We start from the raw sequence: 19,918 nt of genomic DNA, 5'->3' as shown, positions 1-19,918 counted from the left end.
GGGCTCGACGGGCGTGCTGAGGGCCCTGCAGGTGGTCGGGCGTCTCCAGCTTCAGGTGTGTGTGGGGGGGGGGCATGGTGGGAGATGAGGCCGCAGAGGCGGGAAGGACCCTGTACATCTGGCCAAAGATTAGGGACTTTGTCATGTAGGCCGTGCGTCAGCAGCCATGAAGAGCCGGAAGCAACATGGCCAGATTTACTTTTCACATTCCCACACTGGTAGCACCACAGGTGGCTGTTAGGGAAGAGATGGAGCAGGGAAAGCAGGTGGACAGAGTCCAGGGAGGGTCACTGAATGTCACCACCTGAAATAAGGTGATGACAGTGGGAGCAGAGAGGAGAGACTAGATCGGAGAACAGTTCTGAGGCTGGAACAGACAGATGTTGGCATGAGGAAGAGAGCTGAGAATTCTGTGGTTCCTGGATGGGCCACCAGGTAAGGGGGACAAACATTATCTGAAGCTGGAAGACTGAGGACAGAGTGGGTTTGGAGGGGAGCATGTTCTGTTTCGGACGTGAGCAGTTTGGGGCACCTTCGGGCAGACAGCGGAGACAGGGCTGTGAATTGGGGATTAATAAACGGGACCTCTAGGTATCGGATGGCTACTCTGATGCCCCGAGCGTGTAATGGAGAGCCTCATGTACTTGTCACCCAGGAAGGGTGGGTACCCCGATTTAAGAATCAGCGTGCTCAGGTGACATTTTAGGCCTACTTTGGAAGTCAGCAAATTGTTTTCGCAGAAACGTTTGTTCTAATTAAACCTCCTGGGGCTTCCTGATACCTGCCCAGGCACCTCTCAGGTGAGCTACGCGGGCTTCATCCACTTGCTGGGGTAGGAGAACCCTCTGGTGGGCGTGGAGGCTGCAGCCCGAGCCACCCTGCCAGCTGTTCCTCTCCTCATACGTGACCGGGGCCATGAGCACGCCCTCCTCCCACAGTGCACTCCCTCTTCCCCTTTGTTTGTTTCTCCGGTTTCCTGGGTGACCCCATCTAAGCGAATATGCAGGGTAGTGAGAATTTGTAAGGGTGGCAGGTAATGAGAGGAGGCCGATGACAGTGAAGCATGTTTCTGGAGCCAGAGTGAGTCAGGGGCGCATTTTTCCCAAGTGAGCTCACCTCGTTTGCTCATGCGGTGGCAGAGCTGTGAACTTGAACCTTCCGTTCACTAATGCACCTGATGGCCTCAGGTGAACCGGCCGGGAAGGCACGGGGGGAGCCGGGGGAGACCTGGGAGACCTGTGGGATGGCCCCCTGGGCTCTTGATGCTTTAACGAACCGCTCCTTGGGAAGCAGGGCTTCGTTAGTGGGGAGAGTAAGGGCTGCTGGCACTGGGAATTTACTAGCTTCAGTCTGTTAATCACTTTCAGTAAAACTGTCACCTTCCAGTGGCCCTTTTACTGGGACAAACAGATATGTGTGAATGCTGACTGAAGCCAGGAGCTGAAGTTGCTGGAAGGAACACGGTTTTTATTATCGGAGATTGAAATTGGGCTGTCTGGTCACAGCAGGGGGGCTGGGCCGCTGCACCTGGAGTGCCAGGAGCTGTACCTGGAACCTTCACTCCTGTACCTGCTGGTCTCCCTGATGGTGAGATGTCGCTCGTTACTCCTCAGCTTAGAGAAAGTTGCAGCTGAGGACTCGCACCCGAGATTCCCCGCAGCCCAGGCTGGCGGCTGTGCAGGCTGCTGTGAGATGGTGGACGTTACATCCACAGCTCAACCCTCAGATACCCCGGGGCCTCCCAAAGTGGTGGTCCCTGCTCAAGCTGTGTCAGGGGTGCTGCGTGACAAGTCCACGCTGCTCCAGGGACCAGGGTTGGGACCTTGGCGGGGGGTGGGGGGGGGGCGCAGCTCGTGTGGGCTCCTTCCGGCCAGAGGTGGTCCTTCCAGCGGGTGCTCAGGTGGACCTGGGGTTGTCATCAGTAAACACAGGTCAACACTTCCAACAGTCTCAGGGCCTGAGGTGGACAACCTCAGCCTGGCTCCCTTTCCCGTTTCATATGCTCCGCTCGGGTTGTCTGCGGCTCCTTCAGATGCAGTGTCCCCGAAGGCCTGAGCGAGAGCCTCCCTCCGACAGACCTATCTCGTACAAAAGGCCGATGAGTGGAGGGAGCCCCTGTACAGGGGGAGGCACACAGACGTCAGCAGACTTGAGCCCTACCTCCACTTCTTTCTCTAGGACCACCTAGCAGGGGTCAGCACAGTTTTTCCGTGCAGGGCCAGAGAGTAGGTATTTTAGGCTTTGTGGGCCATGCGGTCTGTGTCACAACTACTCAGCTCTGAGGTTGTAGCACGAAAGCAACCACAGACAATATGTAAACGAATGAATGTGTCTGTGTTCCGATAAAACTTTATTCACAAAAAACAGGTGGTGGACAGGACTTCGCCGTGGTCGCCGAGAGAGTCTAGTCTCTCTGAGCCTCAGATCTCTCACCTGTAAGATGGGAATAATCATACCTGCTTCACAGCAGGAAGGAATAGACGTGAAAAGAATAAACGAAAGGCATAAAGACGCAGACGTAGAGAATGGACTTGAGGACATGGGGAGGGGGAAGGGTAAGCTGGGACGAAGTGAGAGGGTGGCCTGGACATATATACACTACCAAACGTAAGGTAGATAGCTAGTGGGAAGCAGCCGCATAGCACAGGGAGATCAACTTGGTGCTTTGTGACCACCTAGAGCGGTGGGACAGGGAGGGTGGGAGGGAGGGAGACGCAAGAGGGAAGAGATATGGGGACATATGTATATGTATAACTGATTCACTTTGTTATAAAGCAGAAACTAACACACCATTGTAAAGCAACTATACTCCAATAAAGATGTTAAAAAAAGAAAAAAGAAGAAACGAGGTGGTACATGTCAGGGGCTCTGCACACAGCCTGGGACGTGGTGGTGCTCTGGAAACAGGTGCCGTGTTGTTAGAATTAGCTCCAACTGCATACTTCCCCGGGAATGGCTTTGACGTTCAGGGCTTTGCAGGAGGCTACAGAGAAATGCAGGACCACGCTCAGCCGTGAAATGGGAAGGAGGCGGCGCCACGGGTGTAATGTTTATTTTGGAAGCTGGCATCATAACAGTTGAGGGCAGCGGTGGTGGATGAGTCAATCCATCGAAAGGTATTTGTGAGCCCTTGTTCTGGATTCAGAGTGCGGTCGGCACTTTCGCGACCGTAAAAGCAGCAGTTGAGTTAGGAAGTCAACTCTTGCAGTTCAGTTAGGGAGGCAGAAATAACTCATGTGAAGCAATCAGAGACCGGCGAGAACTCAGAGCCACCTGGGTGATGGGTAACCTGGGTAGAGGAGGCAACCTGCTTGGTGGGAGGGGCAGCAGCAGGCTCACCCCCGGGAGGTGGGGCTTGAGCCGGACTGAGTGATGAGCGGGATTCTGATAAGGAAAATACGGCTTTACCTTTTCTCCCCAGTTTGGATTTTGGAGCAGAGCCTTCCTTTTGTACAGGATCAGAGTAAGGAGCCTGTCGGGTCAGGAAGAGGGCTTTGCAGTGAAGGCTCAGAAATGCTTTTCGGTTCCAGTGTAGACAGTCCTTGGGCTTGGGCATCTGTTTGTTAGCTTCCCAGAGTTTCCTCCATAGGATTCTTGGAAGGAAAGCAAAGCTCTTCGGGGAGGAATTGGTTTAATGGGGAGGTCCACGCGTTGGTAGCAGTGCCTAGAGGTAGCCAACAGGACCCCACCTTTGCTGCCCTTTCCCCTCTTCCTCATCCTTCCTCTGTCTCTCGTGCCTTGTAGGTTGGACTTGGCCCAGTCTCTGGGACTCACTCAACTGCAGGTGAAGACTTGGTACCAGAACCGCAGGATGAAATGGAAGAAAATGGTAAGAAAGAGAGTAGGTCTTACCACGGGCCCATCGTGACACGAGAAATTCTTCTTACAGGGCTGCTAAGAAGGCAGGAAGGACCATTTGGTGGTTGAGCTCCAGAGATTGGAAGGTCTTTTAAGATGCTGGCTAGGAGGGAGGCTGTTTGAATTAATAGGATAAGCCCTTCTTTCTGACCTGGATTTCCTGACCAGAAGGATATTCTTTTTCACAGTTTCATTAGAAATAAAATAAAAAGAAAGCCCCCAAGCTTCTCAGTTGTGGGTTTTAACCCCACCTGCTAGACTTTTCAAAGAACTTCCTTCCCCCTCCCACCAACAGCTAAGAATTAGAAGCCAGTTCTCTTTGTTTAGAGGATATACAGGGCATATCTGCTCTTGTAGCTGTGTGTCCCCCTAATGCAGTGATTCTCAGCTCTAGTGGGCGGGGTCAGAGTAACCTGAGTGGCAGGTACAAATGCAGAACTCGAGGCCCCTCCAGGATTCTGCTTCCCTGTCCTGTTCCCAGGACAGGGGGTGTTAACCAGCACCCAGGTTCCTCTGATACACATGGTATAGTGACTGGTTTCCCTAATACTGCTCTTCTGCCTAGCTGATGAGCTCTTCCATATTTGGTTTTTAAATGAACTTATATTAGTATAAACATCTCTTTAAAAAAAGAATAAACATCTCTGCATTTTGAGGAACTCTATTTCATAATGGTTTACCACCCCTCTTTTTCTGAAAAAGCACAGTTAAATCCAAAGTAGTTGGGTTTCACTTCCAGTTTCGTAAACCCCAAGGGTCAAGGTCAAAGCCCAGAGAAAAGAGGAGGGTTGGGATGAGGGTGGGAAGAAGCCTTGCTCCGATTCTTTAGAGACTATGTGCACCGCGGCCTCTGACCCAGGCCTTTGCACATCCTCGCTGGATGCCACTGGCCCCCTCTCCTCTCAGGAGCTCAGGCCTGCCTGCATGACGTTCCAATTTGCTAAGGCATCTGCTCACAAGCCATGTTTCCTGGTGTCTCAAGGGATGGAATATGAATTTTTTTCACAATTACCAAATAACTAAGGTCCCCCTACCACCTAGTTTTCAGGAAAAAAAAAAAAGTTAGTGTTTTTTGACAATAGGTAATAGATTTTGAGTTTTCTCAATTTTGTTTCTGTCCAGTATTTTTTTTCTGAAAACTTTAGTTCTTGCTATTGCCTGGTAAGAAAGAGAAGACTAAATAAATAAATTGCAAATGAATATTAATGGAAATGGGAAGAAAGCCACCAAGGTAGCATTTGTTATATCCCTAGAAAAAAATTCCTGGGCAAATTTCATCATTTCCTCTGGGGGACTTGCCCCCGAGGTGGAAGGATTTTCAGATGGAGGCGGCCTGGCCCATGAATGCTCTCCCAGTGACGCGGCAATGCCAGACACATGTACAAACACACATACATTGCATGCATCAACAGATACGTATCCAGTGTCTCTTGTGAACCACGCCTCGTCCTAGGCACTATAGGAAGTCATGGAACAAAATAGAGCCCTGTCTTCGGGAATTTATGATCCAGTTGAAGAAGCAAGGTCCAGGAAGCAGCAAAGGAGCACATTGTAATTAAGTGCTGGTTGTTTATTTATAGATTTAGAACCCCATAAGAGTCCAGAGGAGAGGTATTGGGCCAGGTTGCAGGGAGAAGGTGAAATTGAAGGATAAATAAGATTCAATTAAATATACTGTTGCTCCCCAACTTCTAGACTGCTAAGACACCCATGAAACCTTTTGGGGAATTGATCTCTAAGGGAACCAGATTTGGGAGCTGGCAACACTGGGCCGTGTTCCCAGGCGTGCCCCTCCCTGGCTGGTTTTGGGCAAGTGCCTTCACTGCTTTCTGTGCAAGTTCCACCACCCACCTCCTTCCCTGTCCATCATTATCATCGAAATCAATGTCTCCTGAGTGGCAGAGGCATTAAGTTGGTTAGCAACGATCTTTTCATGCGTCAGACGGTGAACGAATTGACAGCCTGCCATCTGTGCCAGCATCGCCCGGTGCCCGTGGGGGACATGTGTGCCTCTGCCTCTGACGTCACCTGTTTTCCACCAGCCACTGCGCTGCTGGCGCAGCCGTGGGCGGGGTGTCGATGGTTATCAATGTCGTATGAAACAAAATGGAAGTAACTTCGCACATTTAACTTCAGAGAGCATTCCACAGGCCAACCGGATTCAGGCCCCTTTGGGAAACAAGACTCCATTTCATTTCATCTCGTGAGCACTTACTTTCACCAGGCAATGGAGATGCGACCATAAGACACCAACCCATCCATTAAAAAATAAAATTCAGGGCTTCCCTGGTGGCGCAGTGGTTGAGAGTCCGCCTGCCGATGCAGGGGACACGGGTTCGTGCCCCGGTCCGGGAGGATCCCACATGCCGCAGAGCGGCTGGGCCCGTGAACCATGGCCGCTGAGCCTGCGCGTCCGGAGCCTGTGCCCCGCAACGGGAGAGGCCACAGCAGTGAGAGGCCCGAGTACCGCAAAAAAATAAAAAAATTAAAAAAATAAAATAAAATGCAGTACAACGTCACACCCACTAGGATGGCTAGAATCAAAAAGACATAATAACAACTGTTGGCGAGGATGGACAGAACTGGAACCCTCATATTCTGCTGATTGGAATGGAACAGGGGGCAGCTGCTTTGGAAAACAGCCTGGAAATCCCTCCAAAGGTTAAACACGGAGTTACCATTTGACCCAGCAATTCCACTTCCGGTCATATACCCAAAAGAAGTGAAAGCAGGCACGGAAACAGGTATCCGTACACCCGCGTTCACAGCAGCGTTACTCACAGTATTCAGAAGGCAGAAGCAATCCAAGTGGCCGTCAGCTGATGAATGGATAAGCAGATTGTGGTATATCCATACCATTGATATTATTTGGCCAAAAAAAGGAATGAAGTACTGACACATGCCACAACATGGATGAACCTTGGAAACGTAAGTCAAAGAAGCCGGTCACACAGGACGACACGTTGTATGTTTCCCTTCATGTGAAAGGTCCAGGACAGGCAAATCTGGAAAAACAGAAAGCAGAGTCATGGTTGCCTAGGGTTGGGGGGCAGGGGAGAAGTGGGGAGAGGCTGCTAACGGGTACGGGCTTTCTTTCTGGGGGCGATGAAAATGTTCTAAAATCGGATTCTGATGAGAGCTGCACAATTCCGTGACTATACAAAAAAATCACTAAGTTGTGCACTATAAATGAATGAAATGTGTGGTATGTGAATTCTATCTCAATAAAGCTTTTTCTAAAAAAAGAATTTATGGTTTATCAAGTTACTACATTCATTCTTACAATTCAGCACCCGGAGGTCTGCTGCTCTTAGAGGAAAGAGATACAGTCAGTAAATATTTAACAACTGCATAGAAAGTTAGGTGCAAGTTAGATGCTTGGAGCACAAAGCAAGGGACAGATGCAGGAGTTACCTTCAAAGAGCTTCTGTTCAAATGAGGAAGCTGAGATCACAAAAGGCGTGGAAGTAGCGAAAGTACATCCCGCTTCTGATTATCTGCTAATCCAGGTCCTCCTGAAGCCCTTCTCACGAGCTGCCCAGGTCAACAGCTGCACCAGCCAGAGTTCAGAGCCAGTGGAAGAAGGAGTGCCTGTTATAACCCAAAGTAATAAAAATATTTTAAAAATTATCCCTGCCTACCTCATGGGACTGTCATGTAAGTCACGAATTGGGATAATAAATGTGCAAGTCATTTGCAATCAGTGAAGGCCATTGGGTTATCATTATTTTGCTTACTTTATATCTTTCTTCAATTCTATGGAAAGGCCTGTTGAGAAAGGTTAGTTCATTCGATGACAGCCGTTGAACGCCTGCTGTGTGCAGGGACTGGGTGGGAGGGACAGGCAAGTAAACATGCAGTGACAGGCGTATCTGAAAAGTGCTCTGATAGGATGCTCACAGGGCATTTAACTTGGACTTGGGAGGTCCGGTCAGGCTCCCAGGAGAGGCACTGTCTCAGTGGAGTCACCCAGGCAAGGAGGGTGGGAGGCAGATTCCGGAACACTCAGGAACACTTCTGGCCCTTACCCTACATTACCTGTTGGTTCCCCTCACCATCGCCCTGTGCAGGAAAGTATGCTTATCCCCATTTTACAGATTAGGAGACTGAGGCTCAGAGTCTTTCAAGGACTGTCCCAGAGAGAAAGTGGATAAGGAGCACAGTTAGAATTTAATCTAGTTATTCCACTTTCAAAGCTAGAACACTCTCTTCTGTGCACTACTGCCTCTTTGAACACTACAAAACCATGTTTCATGACGTCTTTTTTTTCTGATTTCAGAAATACTTATACATGAGCATTGCTGAAAAATTAGAAAGTACAGAAAAAAAAACAATGAAAATATTTTAAATTATCCATGATCCTGAGACTACAAACAGGGTGGTGTGCAGTTGTCTAGCAATCAAATTAAATTATGCTGGTTTAGAACCCGTTTTTCACAAAAATATATTAATAATATTTCCCATGTTGTTATACATTCTCCGATATAATGGCTGTAATGGTTTTCGAGTGCTCTCTCTTTGCCATGTACTATAATTATGTATTCAACCATAGGGTGGAAGCCTTAGAGTATTTTTGCTATTAGAACAGATTTTTGCGATTATAACCAATTTTATGATGAACATTTTTGCACATCAGTCATTGTCCCAGTCTTTGATGACTTCCTTAGGCTAAATTGTTAGAAATGGAATTTCTGTGTCAAAGGGTATGAACGTTTTCAGACTTTTGATTTGCAGTCTCAGATTGTCTTTTGAAAAAGCTGTACCAATTACACTTTTACACTAGCATATGCGTGTTAATTTTCCTGTTTGCTACAAGTATTGTCTTTTCCTTATAACTTGTCAACTTACCACATTCATATTTTAATTTTCATTTCCTTCCCCGTCGTTGAAGTTGGATTTTTTCCTGTGCTTATGATCATCGTAATACCAATAGAAGTGATATTGACTAAAAGTGCATTGAGTCTTTCATGGATGCAGCTGTCTTTGTAGACTGCAGGTGACCCGTGGAGAATACTTTTTGCCATAACTTGCGACTTCACTGCTGGGAAGGAATGGTTTAGAGGCCTTGGGAGTGGGAAAGTGGAGGGAAGGAGTTATTTCTCAGGTCTGATGACTGTTTTTCTCCCACGTAGGTTCTTAAAGGTGGACAGGAAGCGCCCACAAAACCCAAAGGTCGTCCCAAGAAGAACTCCATCCCCACATCGGAAGAGATTGAAGCTGAAGAGAAGTTGAACAGCCAGGCCCAGAGCAAGGAGCTCTGGGAGCCCTCCCAGGGCCAGGAGGGGCTCTGTGACACGCAGAAACCAAAAGTGCACGGTGTCCCCGCAGAGGTGGCTGAGCCCCTAGACCAGCCCCAGGAGTTGCCAGTAGCTTCTTCGGAACCCCCACCATCAAGCTAAAATAAAACTCTTGCGAGGAGCGGGAAGGGGGAGACTGGGAAGAAGGGAAAGAGAGAATGCAGGGAGACCAGGGAGAGGAAAGCTTCCGACAGCCGGTAACTTGGGGGGAGAAGACCACCGCCGGCTCCCTCCCTCCTGCCCACAGGTCTCACCTCGAGACTTTGAGGAAGACTTGCTGCCTTTGGCCTGCTCTTCCTGAAAGGCTGCTTTAACCACGGATGCCCTTGACTAAGGGACACAGTGCCTTGGAACTGCCGACCCCAGCTGGGGTGATGCCGTGGGGCTGTCCGGGTCCAAGCCCCCCAGTGTGGTAGAGGATGCTCCAGCCAGCCTCTGGACAGCCAGCCGTCAAAGCAGAGCGGGATGCAGGAGTGGGCAGCATGCCCAGGTTCCTTGCTGACTCAGCACTTATTTCTGTAGTTTTAAAAGAGAATTTAATGTTTTTGGTTGTTTTTTTTTTTTTTTTGGCAGGGCGGGGTTGGTGAGGGTGGGCAAATAAGAGTTGGGGGAAGGGAGTTCTGAGTTAATAGGATAAAGTTTGTTTGAAGACACGTGTGCCTTTGTATCCATTGTAAGGTGGTCAGGTGACCCAAGAACTGATAAACCTTGTTTTTCTGGCTTCATTAAGTTTCCATCCCTGAAGCTGCAATGCAGATATGTTAAGATAACTTTTATTTTTTAATTAAAAATAAATCTTTCAAAAAAGGATTGGGTGTATTCTTTCTTCTGGGGAGTGTATTTAGCCCTTCTTTTTTTCTTAATCTATTTCTTAATTGAAGTATAGTTGATTTACAGTGTTGTGTTAATTTCTGCTGTATACAGCAAAGCAACTCAGTTATACATATATATATATTCTTTTTCATATTCTTTTCCATTATGGTTTATCACAGGATATTGAATCAGATGAATGGATAAAGAAGATGTGGTACCTATACACAATGGAGTACTACTTAGCCCTTCTTGAATATGTCCTATGGAAAGAGAGACGGAGAGATGGCCTGGCTCCCTGGGCTTTAATTTCCCCAGAAGGAACATGTAAGATTAGGCCAGGCCCACTGGTGTCCAAGTGCAGAGCAAATGGAAACAGCACGAGAGAAACGGGAGCAGGGCCTCTGCCCCCCTCACCTCCCACCGTCTCCTGCCCAGGGGGCTCTGCTGTAGCCACTTTACATGATGAGCGTCCAGCTTTCAAAAAGTGTTTTACTTTTTCAAAGAGACAATAAATTCATAGGTTTCAAAAGTCAAGCTATATGAAAAGAAGTCTTGCTTCCCTCCCACCCTCTCCACCCAATGCCCCCACCTGCTACAGGGAACCGTTTTTACTGGTTCTTGTGTATTTTTCTATAGTAAGTAGCCATTTGAACGATGGGCTCTACAACTTTTAACAAAAGAAAAACTGAGAACTACTTGGCTAGATGTGCTCTGTGGTTTTAAACTTAAAATCACGTCCTAGGGCTTCCCTGGTGGCACAGTGGTTGAGAATCTGCCTGCCAATGCAGGGGACATGGGTTCAAGCCCTGGTCTGGGAAGATCCCACATGCCGCGGAGCAACTGGGCCCATGAGCCACAACTACTGAGCCTGCGCATGTGGAGCCTGTGCTCCGCAACAGGAGAGGCCGCAACAGTGAGAGGACCGTGCACCGCGATGAAGAGTGGCCCCTGCTCGCCGCAATCAGAGAAAGCCCTCGCACAGAAACAAAGACCCAACGCAGTCAAATAAATAAATAAAACGAATTTATATATATAAAAAAAAAATCACGTCCTACTTTTAATAAGACCAGGAAAGAGGTGGGTTCCAGGCTTCCGAAAGAGAAAACTCTGACTCTGCTTCTTGCCTGACTATCCTGCAAATGGGCCTGAGGCCTGATCTCACAGGGGCTGTGTCACCGTTCCCCTGACATGTTCACGTGTTATGTCCTACAGGGCACAGGGCCCCTTTTATGGACCCCCAATTATTAATTACTCAGTAATTCCCGATTGTGGGCTGGGGAAATATAAACTGACTTTAATAATTGCCTCAACTAGGAAGTAAAGCCTGTCACTAGTTCTGTAAAACAAATCATATACTTCTTTCTAAAAAGTTAAACGGGAATATCTGCTTGTTTTTAATAATCTGGCTTCCTGCTTCCCTCCATTTACATGGACAGTGACTTCAATTGCTTTTCTTTTTGACATGTTTTTATATCTTTTATTAGTGCTAAAAATTTCAGGTACTGTGGTGACTATTCAGGGTGGCTTTTGTTTAAAATTTAAATATCAAAAACTCATAAGCCTGAGAGCTTATAACATACAACTCCTTTGGACAGGAATGGATTCAAGCCGCCTAGTGACTACCATTTCGACTTTGCTTAAGGCCGCACCTTCCTTCCCCTGGCTATTGAGATCAACAAAGAGAAAGCAGTCTCTTTCTTACTCTGTGAATACACCAACGAGGTAAGGGTCTGGCGTCCGAGAACCAGTCTGTGTAGCCCGCCCCAGCTGCCGGCAGGGCTTCTTGCTCCGTGCCTGCGGGAAGCTCCCTCACCTGCGGCCCACCCCACACACGGCTTTGTGATCTGCCCACCAGGTGGTGTCACCGTGGCCAAAGCAAGCAGGTGAGTCTCTGCCAGCTTATTCTCCCTCCTGAGGAACTGTTCCGTCCTGCCCTCCCACCCCAGAAAGGCCATCATTTGGACACTGTTTTCTTAGGCTGGTTTTTGCTCTCTGGGTCTGGACTCTCACAGTCCTTCTCTCAGGTGTCTGACGGTGACTGCCATTGCACAGGTACAGATGTACGTACACACACTCGGTCTTCCCCAGCCTAGTTCTGGGCCCTGTTTCTGACTTCCAGCCCTGAGTTCGTGGCCTGTCATCTTTGGTATTGTTTCTTGGCCCTAAGGGTTCAAGGGATGAGTGGGGAGCTGAAGAGCCTGGATTATCTTTCCTCCTGTTTTGGAAGCCCCGAGTCCAAGGTCACCTCCACTGACAAGCCCTGGGCTTATCCTCCAGCCACAGCTCGGCAGAGCGCAGCCCCGTGGATCAAAGACGGGTCTGAGCGAGGCCCTTCCGGCGCAGGTGGGCACTGATTTGGGGCCACGCCCTGGTCCTTCTCCACACCCATCCTTCCCTTTTCCCTCCAGTTCCCGAGCCCTGTGACCGGCACCCGGAAACCAGCTCCACAGGTCCCTACGGGGGACCATTTCCTCTCTTCTTCACCTTCTTTCTCAGAGGCCTCTGGACATCTGTTCCCCTACAGTCATCTACCTTTGAGGACCGTGCTGAACAAAAGCATTCTCTCCCTTCTCCGGCATCCAGGATGGTGACCCCTGAGGGTTCAGGGTCTTCTTTTAGAGTCCGGTCACCTGCTGCCTTTTGTTTTCCAGAGGAAGGGAGAGGGCCGAGGCAAACTGACCACCGAGGGAAGCTGACCACGCGGCATCCCGGCCTCCCTGTGAGGACGCGACAGGCTCTTTACACGCGCTTTTAGCTGGTGTTGCCCCTAAGGCTGCAAAATGGGCCGCTGCTTCCAGTTTTACAGGAAGCCCCATTCATCAGAGCGAGGTTCAGCGTCTAACCCTGGGTCGTGTAGCTGGTCGGGGGCCATGCTGAAAACCAAGCCAGGGGGCCTGAGTCCCTGCAGAGGGTTTTCACGGTTAGCGTGCCCTCTCTCCCCCACTGGAAACCGCCTGCGCCTTTTCAGGGGCTGGAAAAACTTCCACGGCAACAGGCTCCCTGCACTTAGCTTCGTGCTAAAGCAGGGGTTTGGAGGAGGCCTCCCTGCCTCTGCTCCACCGCCTGGGTTCCTGGGGCAGGTCCCAGCCTCCCAGAGTGCCCAGGGGTGCTTGCCGAGCACTGCCCTCCTGTTCTGGGTCACGGCGCCCCCGACTGGCCTACACGCCCCTTCTCCACAGTCTACAAAGGTCTGCTGAGACAACACTCACCCAGCTTGACTCAGACGATCGCCCCCAGTGGGTCTCACGCTTCTGGCCCTCAAACTGGACCGGACAGATCTATCAGAAACCAACCTTAACTGGGCTGGTTTCAGGTTTGTCTCAGAGACTGGTCGGTTCTAGAACCGTCTTAGAGAGGGGGCCTGGAGACCTCAGTGACCTCCCCTCAGAGTTGTTTATAGATTCCCCTGCCCTTCTCACCACCCTTCAACATCGTTCCACGCAGCCTTGCCCCATGCCCGGGCCGCGCCTGGGCTGGAGCTGGACTGCAGGGCACGAAGCTCTTTCCTCAAGAAGCTGTGCTCTGTCAGCCTGGTCGCGTGTTGTTGTCTCAGCAGAAAATGAGCTGGGACTTCGCAGGACCGGGTTAAAGACTGTCCCCGTGGCTTCCCCAGCAGCCCTGGTCAGCCTCTAGGCATTTGCCGGATCCACTGGTAATTTTCTGTAGGTGCTGCCGAAACCTTACCCCCATCCTATTTGAAGAGCAGGAAGTATTGGGGTTAGAAAGCTGAACTGTGCTTTGCACACACACACACACAGAACACCTGCTTCTCAGGATTTCTATGCACTGAGTTACCTGTTTGCCTAGAGCACCGGGGGCTGCTGCTGTGTATACACAAACCTCCCCTGCGATTCTCTCCTCTCCACCACCCTCACCGAGTGCTGCACCTTCCAGGCTTCTCCAGAGGCTTCTCCCTCCTCTTCTGATCCTTCAGCCCTGCTCTGTGAGGCTGCGCCCCAGCTGCTCTGTGCCCAGGAGACAATGCCCTCTCCCTGCCCGCCCTGCTTCTGCTCCCTTACCCTCCTCAGCATGAGTTTGAAGCCACCTCTTCTGTCCCTTCAATAACCTCACCTCTATCCCAGTCTAAGCTGTTCCTTCCTCTCCCGCTGCTTCCTCTAACTGCATCGTTTGTCATCATCACTGTGGTCCTACCATACTTCCAAAGAGCACACGGGTTTGTTTTGTTTCCCTGTTAGAACGTAAATTCCTCGAGGCTGTTTTTCAGAGTTTCTTTTTCTGCACTGAGACTCCCAAGGCACCTGGAGGATCTAGATGCTCCTGGTGTCCTGCTGACACCGTTCCTGGCCCAGAGCTTCTGAGTTCTCAGCAGGAGGGAAGGTCCAGCTCTTGGCCATGAAGCAGCTCTCCCGGGCACTGACCCCTGTTCGGGCCTCGCTCGCTGGCTGCAGGGCTGGGGGGTGCCAGCATTTTTCAGAGACAAGAGAGAAGGCAGAGCAACACACCTCTGTCGTCTGCAGAAACAGTCCCGTCTGCCAAGGGAAGCAGTGTCAGGCCACTTCCCCAGGGACAGAGGGTGGAGGGGGTGACGGGGAGCCCCAACTTGGTGGCCCGCAAGGCCAAGGGTCAGTTCACCCCCATCTTGTTAACTCTTTGGGGGAGAAGGTGTTGATGGGGCTCTGAAGAAGATGCCCTCGGAAGATTCCCCTTCAAGGAGATCGCAGACGGGGTTGCAGCCAGCAGCCTGGGAAAGAGACGCATACAGAAGCGTTTGTCTAAAAGAGAATTAACATCCTATTTAGGGCATTCCATGGTGGTTCAGTGGTTAGGACTCTGCTCTTTCACTGCTGAGGGTGCAGGTTCAATCCCTGGTCGGGGAATGAAGATCTCACAAGCCATGGCAAATAAAAATAAAGCCATGCGGCCAAAAGTAAATAATTGTTTTATGCAACATATTTTACTTTTTAAAATTATTTTTTATACAGCAGGTTCTTATTAGTTATCTATTTTATACATATTAGTGTATACATGTCAATTCCATTCTCCCAATTCATCCCACCACCACCCCTGCTTTCCACCCTTTGTATCCAAACTTTTGCTCTCTACATCTGTGTCTCTGTTTCTGCCTTGCAAACTGGTTCATCTGTACCATTTTTCTAGATTCCACATATATGCATTAATATATGATATTTTTCTCTTTCTGACTTATTTCACTCTGTATGAGTCTCTAGGTCCATCCACATCTCTACAAATGACCCCATTTCGTTCCTTTTTATGGCTGAGTAATATTCCATTGTATATATGTACCACATCTTCTTTATCCATTCGTCTGTCGATGAGCATTTAGGTTGCTTCCATGACCTGGCTATTGTAAATAGTGCTGCAATGAACACTGGGGTGCATGTGTCTTTTTGAATTATGGTTTTCTCTGGGTATATGCCCAGTAGTGGGATTGCTGGGTCATATGGCAGTTCTATTTTTAATTTTTCAAGGAACATCCATACTGTTCTCCATAGTGGCTGTATCAATTTACATTCCCACCAACAGTGCAAGGGGGTTCCCTTTTCTCCACACCCTCTCCAGCATTTTTTAGATTTTCTGATAATGACCACTCTAACCGGTGTGAGGTGATAACTCATTGTAGTTTTGATTTGCATTTCTCTAATAATTAGTGATGTTGAGCATCTTTTCATGTGCCTCTTAGCCATCTGTATGTCTTCTTTGGAGAAATGTCTATTTAGGCCTTCTGCCCATTTTTGGATTGGGTTGTTTGTTTTTTATAATACTGAGCTACATGAGCTGTTTATATATTTTGGAGATTAATCCTTTGTCCGTTGATTCATTTGCAAATATTTTCCCTCACTCTGAGGGTTGTCTTTTCATCTTGTTTATAGTTTCCTTTGCTGTGCAAAAGCTTTTAAGTTTCATTAGGTCCCATTTGTTTATTTTTGTTTTTATTTCCATTAATCTAGGAGGTAGGTCAAAAAAGATCTTGCTGTGATTTATGTCAAAGACTGTTCTTCCTATGTTTTCCTCTAAGAGTTTTATAGTGTCTGGTCTTACCTTTAGGTCTTTAATCCATTTTGAGTTTATTTTTGTGTACGGTGTTAGGGGGTGCTCTAATTTCATTCTTTTACATGTAGCTGTCCAGTTTTCCCAGCACCACTTACTGAAGAGACTGTCTTTTCTCTATTGTATACCCTTGCCTCCTCTGTCATAGATTAGATGACCATAGGTGTGTGGGTTTATCTCTGGGCTTTCTATCCTGTTCCATTGATCTATATTTCTGTTTCTGTGCCAGTACCATATTGTCTTGATTACTGTAGCTTTGTAGTATAGTCTAAGTCAGGGAGCCTGATTCCTCCACCTCTGTTTTTTTCCCCTCAAGATTGCTTTGGCTATTCGGGGTCTTTTGTGTCTCCATACAAACTTTAAGAAGATTTCTTCTAGTTCCGTAAAAAATGCCATTGGTAATTTGATAGGGACTTCATTGAATCTGTAGATTGCTTTGGGTAGTAGAGTCATTTTCAAAATATTAATTCTTCCAATCCAAGAACATGGTATATCTCTCCATCTGTTTGTGTCATTTTTGATTTCTTTCATCAGTGTCTTATAGTTTTCCAAGTACATGTCTTTTAGTTCCTTAGGTAGGTTTATTCCTAGGTATTTTATTCTTTTTGTTGCAATGGTGAATGGGATTGTTTCCTGGATTTCTCTTTCTGATCTTTCGTTGATAGTGTATAGGAATGCAAGAGATTTCTGTGCATTAATTTTGTATCCTGCAACTTTACCAAATTCATTGATTAGCTCTAGTAGTTTTCTGGTGGCATCTTTAGGATTCTCTATGTATAGTATCATGTCATCCAAAAACAGTGACAGTTCTACTTCTTCTTTTCCAATTTGTATTCCTTTTATTTCTTTTTCTTCTCTGATTTCCACGGCTAGGACTTCCAAAACTATGTTGAATAATAGTGGCAAGAGTAGACATCCTTGTCTTGTTCCAGATCTTAGAGGAAATGCTTTCAGTTTTTCACCATTTAGAAGGATGTTTGCTGAGGGTTTGTCATATATGGCCTTTATTATGTTGAGGTAGGTTCCCTCCATGCCCACTTTCTGGAAGAGGTTTTACCAAAAAATGGGTGTTGAATTTTGTCAGAAGTTTTTTCTGCATCTATTGAGATGATCATATGGTTTTATTCTTCAATTTGTTAATATGGTGCATCACATTGATTGATTTGCATATATTGAAGAATCCTTGCATCCCTGGGATAAATCCCACTTGATCCTGGTGTATGATCCTTTTAATGTGTTGTTGGATTCCGTTTGCTAGTATTTTGTTGAGGATTTTTGCATCTATATTCATCAGTGGTATTGGTCTGTAATTTTCTTTTTTTGTAGTATCTTTGTCTGGTTTTGGTATCAGGGTGATGGTGGCCTCGTAGAATGAGTTTGGGAGTGTTCCTTCCTCTGCAATTTTTTGGAAGAGTTTGAGAAGGATGGGTGTTAGCTTTTCTCTAAATGTTTGACAGAACTCACCTGTGAAGCCATCTGGTCCTGGACTTTTGTTTGTTGGAAGATTTTTCATCACAGTTTCAATTTCATTACTTACGATTGGTCTGTTCATATTTTCTATTTCTTCCTGGTTCAGTCTTGGAAGGTTATACCTTTCTAAGAATTTGTCCATTTCTTCCAGGTTGTCCACTTTATTGGCATAGAATTGCTTGTAGTAGTCTCTTATGATGCTTTGTATTTCTGTGGTGTCCATTGTAACTTCTCCTTTTTCATTTATAATTTTATTGATTTGAGTTCTCTCCCTCTTTTGCTTGATGAGTCTGGCTAAAGGTTTATCAATTTTGCTTATCTTCTCAAAGAACCAGCTTTAGTTTTATTGATCTTTGCTATTGCCTTCTTTGTTTCTATTTCATTTATTTCTGCTCTGACCTTTATGATTCCTTTCCTTCTGTTAACTTTGGGTTTTGTTCGTTTTTCTTTCTCTAGTTCCTTTAGGTGTAAGGTTAGATTGTTTATTTGAGATTTTTCTTGTTTCTTGAGGTAGGATTGTATTGCTATAAACTTCCCTCTTAGAACTGCTTTTGCTGCATCCCATAGGTTTTGGATCGTCATTTTTCTTGTCATTTGTCTTTAGGTAGTTTTTGATTTCCTCTTTGATTTCTTCAGCGATCTCTTGGTTATTTAGTAATGTATTGTTTAGCCTCCATTTGTTTGTGTTTTTACATTTTTTCCCTGTAATTTATTTCTAATCTCATAGTGCTGTGGTCAGAAACAACGCTTGATATGATTTCGATTTTCTTAAATTTACTGAGCTTGATTTGTGACCCAAGATGTGATCTATCCTGGAGAATGTGCCATGTGCACTTGAGAAGAAAGTGTAATCTGCTGTTTTTGAATGGAATCTCCAATAAATATCAATTAAATGTATCTGGTCTATTGTGTCATTTAAAGCTTGTATTTTCTTATTAATTTTTTTGTCTGGATGATCTGTCCATTGGTGTGAGGTGTAAAAGTCTCCCAGTATTAGGGGCTTCCCTGGTGGCGCAGTGGTTGAGAGTCCGCCTGCCGATGCAGGTTCGTGCCCCGGTCCGGGAGGATCCCACATGCCGCAGAGCGGGTGGGCCCGTGGGCCATGGCCGCTGAGCCTGCACGTCCGGAGCTTGTGCTCCGCAGTGGGAGAGGTCGCAACGGTGAGAGGCCCGTGTACCACAAAAAAAAAAAAAAAAAAAGTCTCCCAGTATTATTGTGTTACTGTCGATTTCCTCTTTTATAGCTATGTATTGAGGTGCTCCTATGTTGGGTGCATATATATTTATAATTGTTATATCTTCTTCTTGGATTGATCCCTTGTTCATTATGTAGTGTCCTTCCTTGTCACTTGTAACATTCTTTATTTTAAAGTCTATTTTCCTTTTTTTTTTTTTGGGGGTATGCGGGCCTCTCACTGCTGTGGCCTCTCCCGTTGCGGAGCACAGGCTCCAGACGCGCAGGCTCAGCAGCCATGGCTCACAGGCCCAGCCGCTCCGCGGCATGTGGGATCTTCCCAGACTGGGGCACGAACCTGTGTCCCCTGCTTCGGCAGGCAGACTCTCAACCACTGCGCCACCAGGGAAGCCCTTAAAGTCTATTTTATCTGATATGAGTATTGCTACTCCAGCTTTCTTCTGATTTCCGTTTGCATGGAATATCTTTTTCCATCCCCTCACTTTCAGTCTGTATGTGTCCCTAGGTCTGAAGTGGGTCTCTTGTAGACCGCATATATATGGGTCTTGTTTTTGTATCCATTCAGCGAGCCTATGTCTTTTTTTGGAGAATTTAATCCATTAACATTAAGGTAATTATCGATATGTATGTTCCTATTACCACTTTCTTAATTGTTTTGGATTTGTTTTTGTAGGTCCTTTTCTTCTCTTGTGTTTCCCACTTAGAGATGTTCCTTTGCATTTGTTGTAGAGCTGGTTTGGTGGTGCTGAATTCTCTTAGCTCTTGCTTGTCTCCATCAAATCTGAATGAGATCCTTGCCTGGTAGAGTAATCTTGGTTGTACGTTCTTCCCTTTCATCACTTTAAATATGTCATGCCACCCGCTTCTGGCCTGTAGAGTTTCTGCTGAGAAATCAGCTGTTAACTTTATGGGATTTCCCTTGTATGTTATTTGTCATTTTTCTCTTGTTGCTTTTAATAATCTTTCTTTGCCTTTAATTTTTGTCAGTTTGATTACTATGTGTCTTGGCATGTTTCTCCTTGGGTTTATCCTGCCTGGGACTCTATTCACTTCCTGGACACGGATGGCTAATTCCTTTCCCATGTTAGGGAAGTTTTTGACTATAACCTCTTCAAATATTTTCTCAGGTCCTTTCTCTCTCTCTTGTCCTTCTGGGACCCCAATAATGCAAATGTTGGTGCATTTAACATTGTCCCAGAGGTCTCTTAGGCTGTCTTCATTTCTTTTCATTCTTTTTTCTTTATCTGTTCTGTGGC

The 19,918-nt window shown here is 47.0% G+C and overlaps 1 protein-coding gene and 1 long non-coding RNA gene across 3 annotated transcripts in view; one reads left to right on the top strand and one right to left on the bottom strand.

Moving 5' to 3' along the window:
• The window catches only part of BARX2 (BARX homeobox 2), a 65,910-nt gene extending 55,952 nt beyond the window's left edge, over positions 1–9,958 (top strand). Inside the window, exons 3-4 of the mRNA XM_060017674.1 lie at positions 3,745–3,829; positions 8,991–9,958. Of these exons, the coding sequence (XP_059873657.1) occupies positions 3,745–3,829; positions 8,991–9,257 (352 nt within the window). The 3' untranslated portion in view covers positions 9,258–9,958. The remainder of the gene's footprint in view (positions 1–3,744; positions 3,830–8,990) is intronic.
• LOC132429413 (uncharacterized) overlaps positions 5,426–19,918 on the bottom strand; it is a 91,270-nt gene continuing 76,777 nt past the window's right edge. For both annotated transcript variants that reach the window (XR_009520339.1, XR_009520340.1), the window contains exons 3-4: positions 7,273–7,449; positions 5,426–6,863 (exon numbers count right to left, since the gene is read on the bottom strand). This is a non-coding gene — a long non-coding RNA (uncharacterized lncRNA). The remainder of the gene's footprint in view (positions 6,864–7,272; positions 7,450–19,918) is intronic.

This window comes from Delphinus delphis, chromosome 8, assembly GCF_949987515.2.
Source record: "Delphinus delphis chromosome 8, mDelDel1.2, whole genome shotgun sequence".
In the NCBI taxonomy this organism is placed as follows: Eukaryota; Metazoa; Chordata; class Mammalia; order Artiodactyla; family Delphinidae; genus Delphinus; species Delphinus delphis.
Note: the sequence above shows the minus strand (reverse complement) of the source record. Positions and strands in the feature narration are given on the sequence as shown.